The 7,955-nt window shown below is 41.5% G+C and overlaps 1 protein-coding gene across 1 annotated transcript; it reads right to left on the reverse strand.

The window, feature by feature from the left end:
* Positions 1-1,905: 1,905 nt before the first annotated feature.
* ARF1 (ARF GTPase 1) lies at positions 1,906-6,376 on the reverse strand. Its single transcript, XM_010170632.1, has 4 exons — positions 6,195-6,376; positions 5,406-5,516; positions 4,160-4,284; positions 1,906-2,666 (listed from the first exon to the last, which is right to left on the reverse strand). Exons 1-4 carry the CDS (start codon positions 6,340-6,342, stop codon positions 2,505-2,507), a joined length of 546 nt encoding a protein of 181 aa, XP_010168934.1. The 5' UTR covers positions 6,343-6,376; the 3' UTR covers positions 1,906-2,504.
* Between the last annotated feature and the right edge of the window lie 1,579 nt (positions 6,377-7,955).

A 7,955-nucleotide genomic window follows, 5' to 3' on the forward strand; every position in this document is an offset into this window, starting at 1 on the left:
TTCTATCATTTTATGATTCTATGATTTCACAGGATGAGCCTCTGCCCAAGAGAGGACAGTCCTAGAACAAACCCACGTCTCATGATCAGAGCTGGTCCCTGCACACACTTTAAGCAGCTGCTGCACTCCTTGAATGATCTGGAAATAAAATCTGGGGAGTGAGTGGAAGCATCATCTGTCGAACAGAGGAGAGACCAGGAGATCACCCCAAAGGGCTGACAAGCACTGACTTGACATCGAGAAAGCAGATGCCAGGTCAAGAGCCTGCAGGGAGAGCAGCACTCCTGTGTCCTCCTGGCACAGCTGCTGTCCCCTCCCATCCCTACCCCAAGCCCCAGGTGTCCCCACCTGCCAGGTTGCTCTCTGACCTACATTCATGTACCTTTCATCTCCCAGTTTTCCAGCTTGTGTGAGGAGGAATCTGCTGCAACTCCAGCCAGGAAAACAGCCAGCAGCTGGCCAGCAGCCCAAGCGTGACCAGCCGTGGTGAGAAGCTGTAGCTGACAGGGAGAAGGCAGGATGATCAGCTGGGAGGAGCTGTGTCCTGGGTCCAGATTAGACTGCAGAATGGAAAAAAATGCAAAACAAAGTGTTTAGAAAGGCAGATTTTGTATTTTCCCCCCAAAAAAACCCTCCTGCTAATTTGCAGATCCTGTTATTAAGTGGGATCATCAGGAAGAACAATCTGTGGTGGGAATTGATGGGACTACTCACGAAGCTTAATAGATGCCCATGAGGCAATGATGGGACTCCAGAAGAAGCCAACTATCAGAAGAGCCCAACTAGGAATGATACATTTAATTTTTTAGAAAATACAGGAGAAATCCTAAAATTTTCACCCAAACTGTGATGTGGCAAAAAAATTCTGGTTGGGTTTGGGTTAAATCTCGCCCACGAGACTGGAACAAAGAGATGCTACAAAACACCATGATCACCAGTGCAAGTTTCATGAAACTTTTTATTCAACAAGTATTTATGATTTTGCCAAGATGATCAAATGAACAGCAAGGCATAAAAAACATGAAATAGTTAAAGAGATTTTTTTTTTTAATTATTCTAATAGCTTTTTAATTACAGTGCTTGTTTGTCGAAATGAAAACTGAAAACAAGTATACAAAAACAGTTGATTACTAATCGTGTATTGAAAGCAAGAAAGGTTTCCACAACACTAAATAAACCAGTTCTGATAGTTCCTCGAGTTAAAGTTTTAACAGCTCCAGCTTTTTTTTTCAGTGTTTATCAAAATACAAAAGAAAAAAAAAAAAAAAAAAGAAAAGGGGTTTTGGGGTTTTTTTTGTGTTTTTTTTTTTTTTTCTGATGGCAAATCTGAACCTTGCAGTATGAGGGATGCCAAGGGGTTTTTCACACATATACAGATATGGGATTGTTCCAAAAATGGGATTGAATATTTCTAGAGTGGAATGACTCTCCAAACTCTCATGCTTTTATTATGTTTCTTTTTCCTAGATGCTATACATAGATGGTGGGGTTTTTTTTTTTCATGGCAATTCTTAACTTTTAAGTACAGTACTTTCTGTCTCTAGAGCTTGAGGATGAGTACAGGCTGTGCTTTCTGTGGAAAGGTTTTACCTTCTGGAGTGGTTTATACACAAGAAAAGTACAAAACACTTTTGACAAATACAACAGGCTTAAAAAAAAAAAAGTGACTTCTGGAAATTAATGGGATAAATCTCACCTGAAACCAAAAATCAGATGTTTAGCATGAGTCTGCAAACTCATCTAAACCAGGTCCGACAAATCTCGTCATGAATATGAACAAATATGAGCACATACCATAAGCTACAGAAAGAGCCAGAGAGATCTTTTAATTATGATCTGTTCGTTAACCAAATGAAGCTGTTCATTAACCAAATGAAGCTAATTGGGTGTTGGATCATTGCTTCACCGTTTCAAAAGAATCAAAAGTCACTGCATTAAAGCTGGAACAGCAGAAGTTATGTCAAATGTTTGTTGAAGTGTCAAACATTCGTTGAAGTGTTTTTACTTTTCCTTGACTATTTAAAAGAAAAAAATACAGAATTCAGGTTAAAAACCAACCACCAAAACGGATCTCACAGATCTCACAACCCAACCGAGATAGAATTCAGCTCTACTGCACGAGGACCACTGCCAACCCATAATGTTAACCCACTTCAATCCCTTCCGAGTACTAAATAAGTGAGTTGATTTTTTTACAATTAAAAAAAAAAAGCTGAATAATATTGCATAGGAGTACCAGAAACTGCCTCATTGGAAACAAAAACTATTTACATTAAATAAGAAACCTAACTGTTTTCAGGCTTGGATTTGCCACATTTACAGCATGATGCAATATATACTGTGACAAAAAAAGAGAAATGAAAACAGCTTCCGGCACTCAATACCACAAAGTAGCACAGTTTGCCACATTAGAGTAAAGCGAAGGGTGAAGAAGAGGAAATAAGAGGGAAGGGGTTGGAAAAAAAAAAAAATAAGAGGGAAGAAGAAGAGGAAATTTTATGGTTTCATTTCTGGTTTCGGAGCTGATTGGACAACCAGTCCAGTCCTTCATAGAGACCGTCTCCGCTAGTGGCACAGGTTGCCTGGATGTACCAGTTCCTGTGACGAAGGGAATGCAGTCCGAGTTTGTCTGTGATTTCTGCTGCATTCATCGCGTTCGGCAGGTCCTGAGGGAAAGAAGAAAAGTCATTGATTCCCCTCTATTTCCTGAGAAGAAACACCCACCTCCCTACATCGGTTCTGATCATCAGCTTTAAAGTCATTAAAACAAAGTTAAGAGCTCTTAGAGTTTCTCTTTCAGAAAAAAAACCCTCAGTAGATTAATATAGATTAATTCTATATTCAAGCTATTTCCCTGTACTGACAAAGTCACCAAGGTTTAATGCCACGATCAAAAGGTCTCATGGAGTATTTTTCTTCTTCTATGATTCCATAAAACAGAAGCCAGAGAGCTGACATTTGGATCAAGTCATCAAGCCCCTTAGTGTTGACCCAAAACCCAACTCAAGGTCTGTTTCACTCACCTTCCACTCAGGACATGTTTTTTGCAACTACAGTTATGATTTAATCCCAGACTGGTCTGGGTTGGAAGGGACCTTCAAGTTCATCCAGTTCCAACCCCCCTGCCATCAGCAGGGACACCTTCCACTAGACCAGGTTGCTCAAAGCCTCGTCCAGCCTGGCCTTCAACACTTAGGGACCTTCAAGCTCATCTAGTTTCAACCCCCCTGCCATCAGCAGGGACACCTTCCAGTAGACCAGGTTGCTCAAAGCCTCATCCAGCCTGGCCTTCAACACTTCCAGGGAGGAGCAGCCACAGCTTCTCTGGCCAACCTGGGACAGTGTCTCACCACCTTCTGGGTGAAAAATTTCCTCCTAATATCTGACCTAAATCTCCACACTTTTAGCTTGTCACCATTTCTCCTTGTCTTGTCACTATCTGTCCATGTCAAAAAGTTGTTCTCCTTCCTGTTTCTAAGCTCCCTTCAAGTACTGGAAGGCTGCAATGAGGTTGCCCCAGAGCCTTCTCTTCTCCAAGCTAAACAAGCCCATCTCCCTCAACCTTTCTTCAGCAGAGGTGCTCCAGCCCTCTGATCACCTTTGTCTCTCTCCTCTGGACCTGCTCCAACAGCTCCACATCTTTCTTGTGCTGGGGGCTCCGGGCCTGGACACAACACTCCAGATGGGGCCTCACAAGGGCAGAGTAGAGGGGGACAATCCCCTCCCTGTCCCTGCTGCCCACCTCTCTTTTAATGCAGCCCAGGACACAGTTGCCCTTCTAGGCTGCAGTCACACTTTGCTGGCTCATGTCAAGCTTCTTGTCCACCAGGACTCTCAAGTCCTTCTCCTCAGGGCTGTTCTCCATGAGTTCTTCTCCCAGTCTGTACACACACCTGGGATTGCCCTGACCCGAGTGCACAACCTTGGCCTTGTTGAACCTCATCAGGTTCTAGTGCTCCCACTTTTCAAGCCTGCCCAGGTCCCTCTGGATGGCATTCCTTATGGGTCTGTTCTCTCCAACAAAACTAACAGGTATTTCCTGAGAACTCATCTATTATTACTCTGAAAACATGAACATCAAGTTGAAGATCTGGCACTCACAAGTATGTTGTACATTTTCAAGAGTTCTTACAGAAAAACACCTTTTTTTTGGGCATACCTGTTTGTTAGCAAACACTAATAAAACGGCATCTCTAAGCTCATCTTCTGCCAACATTCTCATAAGCTCTTCTCTGGCCTCGTTCACTCGTTCTCTGTCATTACTGTCAACCACAAAAATCAGACCTAGAAATAAGCAAACAATCAGAATGAGCATACACCAGGAGTTATTTACAAATGACACCTACTCCTGGAGGTCAGAACTCAAGTCTGAAGAGAAAATAACGCAAAACAATTCAGTATATATCAGAAAAATCCAGTTTTCTTATTACTGTCATCTCACATCTGAGAGAAAGTTTGTTCTTGCTGAGAGCTGGTGAAAGCAAATGTTAGTTTGCATTTGTGTTTTTGGTAGTTGTGCATTTCATCTACATAACCACTCGATATTTTCTAGTGACCAGCAGCTCCTCAAATCTTGCCACAGGACTCATAGAATCATAGAATAGTTTGGATTGGAAGGGACCTTCAAGATCATCCAGTTCCAACCCCCCTGCCATCAGCAGGGACACCTTCCACTAGACCCGGTTGCTCAAAGCCTCATCCAACCTGGCCAAGAACACTTCCAGGGAGGGGGCATCCACAACTTCCTTGGGCAACCTGTTCCAGTGTCTGACCACCCTCACAGTGAAAAACTTCTTCCTAATATCTAATCTAAACCTCCCCTCTTTCAGCTTAAACCCATTTCCCCTTGTTTTGTCATTAACTGCCCTTAGGAAAAGTCCTTCCCCAGCTTTCTTGTAGCCCCTTCAGGTACTGGGAGGCCGCTATAAGATCTCCCCGGAGCCTTCTCTTCTCCAGGCTGAACAGCCCCAACTCTTTCAGCCTGTCTTCATAGGAGAGGTGCTCCAGCCCTTGGATCATCCTGGTGGCCCTCAAACACATGCACATGATAAAAGCGCAGGAGTGGAAGAAATGACAAACTCTCAGTTCATGGGGCTTGTAGAAAAGGTTCTGCTTTGAAGTGAAGGCAGAAAGCTGTGACACTTAGAAAAGCAACATTCTGAATTTCCTCTGAGTCAGATGGACAAGGAAAACTGGTGTCTAAATTTCTTCCCATCCCTCTTTGAACCTGCACTAGCATATCAGAAAAGCCAGAGCAACATGCAAACACACCCTTTTATAATAATAAATATCCCCTTCTTCCAATAAATTTGCAAGATTATCACAGCAAGGGTGTTAAAAAAAAACAGCCCAAAACTTTTTATATTCTGGAAACTGGTGATTCAAACATTTAAGACTCAACTCACCTTGTGTGTTCTGGAAATAATGGCGCCAGAGTGGTCTGATCTTATCCTGACCACCTACATCCCAGACTGTGAAGCTAATGTTCTTGTATTCTACTGTTTCCACATTGAAACCTGAAAATAGAAATGGTGATTAAAATCTCAGTTAAACATTGTTAGCCTTGGAGTTATTGTATTTACCATGTCACTCAGAATGGCATCACTAAAAAAAAGGTTATCTTAGAATTTAAATCTACTTTAAATAAGCAGAATCCTACGCTGAAGTGCTTAAAGCAGACAAATATGGTTTTGCTGCAACTCCTGCTCCCACCACCCCCATCCCAAACTAACAAACAGCTGTAATTGTTACCTGAGCAGCTATAAAAATGCAGAACAAATTATGTTACATTAAAAAAAACCACCCCTCTGGACTTTAAGGACTACAAATAAGCTATGTCCCTGATCACACAGTTCTCACAGTCACCCTCAGTTTCTCATCTAATCTACTTGATGCCACAACACGCTTAGCAGGGCAGACTGTCCTTCTCTGGCCCATAAAGTTTTTTTCCCAAAAATGACTCAAGAGAGGGAATGGAATAAAAAACCAGAGTCACCTCATCTCCTCCTATGCTGGAAAATTTGGCTGTGCCACCCTCATGTTGTAGTTTTACCCAATGTTTGTTCTGACAGTCACGTCAGGGCGCAGCACTAAGTCACTTAAATCAGAGTGGCAGCTGAGATAAGATACTGCTTGCAAACAATAAGACCCAAATCTCAAAGCAAACAGTCATATAAATGTAAAAAAAGTCTTACCTATAGTAGGAATAGTAGTTACTATTTCACCAAGTTTAAGTTTGTACAAAATAGTAGTCTTTCCTGCAGCATCCAGACCAACCATTAGAATACGCATTTCTTTTTTGCCAAAAAGGCCTTTGAAGAGGTTAGCAAAAATATTTCCCATGTTTGAAAGATGTTCTCACTGGCCACTGAAGTCTAGAGATAAAATAAAACAAAGATTACAGTATTACTCATGAGTTACTGTCTGTGTTACATCAATGGCTGTGTTCTCACCAGGGCATAATCAAGTGAAAAAAAAAAAAATATATATCAGATAATATGAATTCTTTAGATACCCCCCAGCCACCACCACACATTATTTTTCCCCATATTGAAGCAAAATAAAAATGAAGATACACCAAACTTACTCCTTATAAAAAGACGTTGTTTCGAGTGCTTTAAATCTTTCAGACATTCTTTCAGAGATTTGAGTATTAAATACTGTTCTCAAACTTTTGATTGCAAAAATTCACAGTTTGCTTTCAACACAACTGATCACTTCAGGTACTTTGTCCCCCACTGTTATAAGATAGTTTATCTGTAGCCTAAAGTGTCACCACAAAACACATTTTTTCTAATTGAACTGCAGTTAAAAAAAGAAAAAAAGATAAATTTTAAATGTGTGGTCATCTCTTTGCTGGTTAGAGAGCCCATAGCTGGTCCTTCCTTCATGACTTAGATCCTCTCCTACTCAAAACAGTTTCCTTCCTCTCAAACCCTGAGGAAATGGTCTGCAAACACAACCTAAGCACAAAGCAAATGTGATTTTCATTAACATCAGAGGGAAACCTTCTCCAGGAAGCAAATCCACGTTTACTGAAACTTCACTCTGGAAAATTAATGGCCACATTAAAAGGGGGAGGTTTAGAAATGAATGTTTCTTCCTTCACTGTGAATACTTCTGCTTGGACACTGAGGTGATTACACATCACCAGGAGCTTCCTGTTCAGGAACTGGAGAAACTGCCTCTCCACTCCAGCCCTCACAGACACTCCCTGTGCCCTTGAGATGGGATCCACCCCCACCACAATTTGTCTACTTCTTCCACACATTTCCCCTCCTTTCCAAACTCACTACAAAACAATTTACAGCTTTTGAGTTTGAAATCATCACGAGAAGTATTATTCTCTTCACATAAGACATGAAAAAAAGCAGCCTGAAAGCAGTAGGGTGTGGATGAGGATGTGACATGGTGATAGTGATGATTCACACCTCCACTGCTGCTTTGTTGAGAAGCTCTCAGATGTCAGCTTGAAAATAAGAGACTTGAGCTCAACTGAAAACAAAACTGAAGACTGTAGGAGCACATACCGCCAAGACACTCAACACTCCAAGGATGGGTTTCCTGTAAACCAAGTCACACAATTTAAAGCACAATTTGAATCATCTCTTGAAGATATTCTGTATTTAAAACCAAGTCACACAATTTAAAGCACAATCTAAAGTTTGAATCATCTCTTGAAGATATTCTGTATTTCATGAGGAAAGGTCGAAGCAGTTCTGCCCTTCTCAGGAAGCTTTGCTGGATACAATTTTAACCCAAAAGTTAAGGACTAACATTAACTAAGTCACATGTCCTGGCACAAACAGCTCCACAGTGACGTTCAGAGTCCACTCCAGAGTTCCTGAATGACATCAGCCACCACTTCAATTTGCTGCAGTACCTCAAGTCAAAGATTCACTTGTTTTATAATGACTGAACCTCAACGCAATCGAAACTTTAAAACTAAGCTCCTC

The sequence above is a fragment of the Antrostomus carolinensis genome, unplaced genomic scaffold (assembly GCF_000700745.2).
Source record: "Antrostomus carolinensis isolate BGI_N321 unplaced genomic scaffold, ASM70074v2 scaffold356, whole genome shotgun sequence".
NCBI lineage: Eukaryota > Metazoa > Chordata > Aves > Caprimulgiformes > Caprimulgidae > Antrostomus > Antrostomus carolinensis.

Bases quoted from the DNA above. Each gene is read 5' to 3' on its own strand.
- ARF1 (XM_010170632.1), bottom strand. From the start codon at position 6,342: ATGGGAAATATTTTTGCTAACCTCTTCAAAGGCCTTTTTGGCAAAAAA. The intron at 4,285-5,405 runs GTGAGTTGAGTC...GCTTATTTCTAG, and splicing joins TTATTTCCAGAACACACAAG to GTCTGATTTTTGTGGTTGAC. The intron at 2,667-4,159 runs GTATGCCCAAAA...TCTTTCCCTCAG, and splicing joins TAGTGTTTGCTAACAAACAG to GACCTGCCGAACGCGATGAA.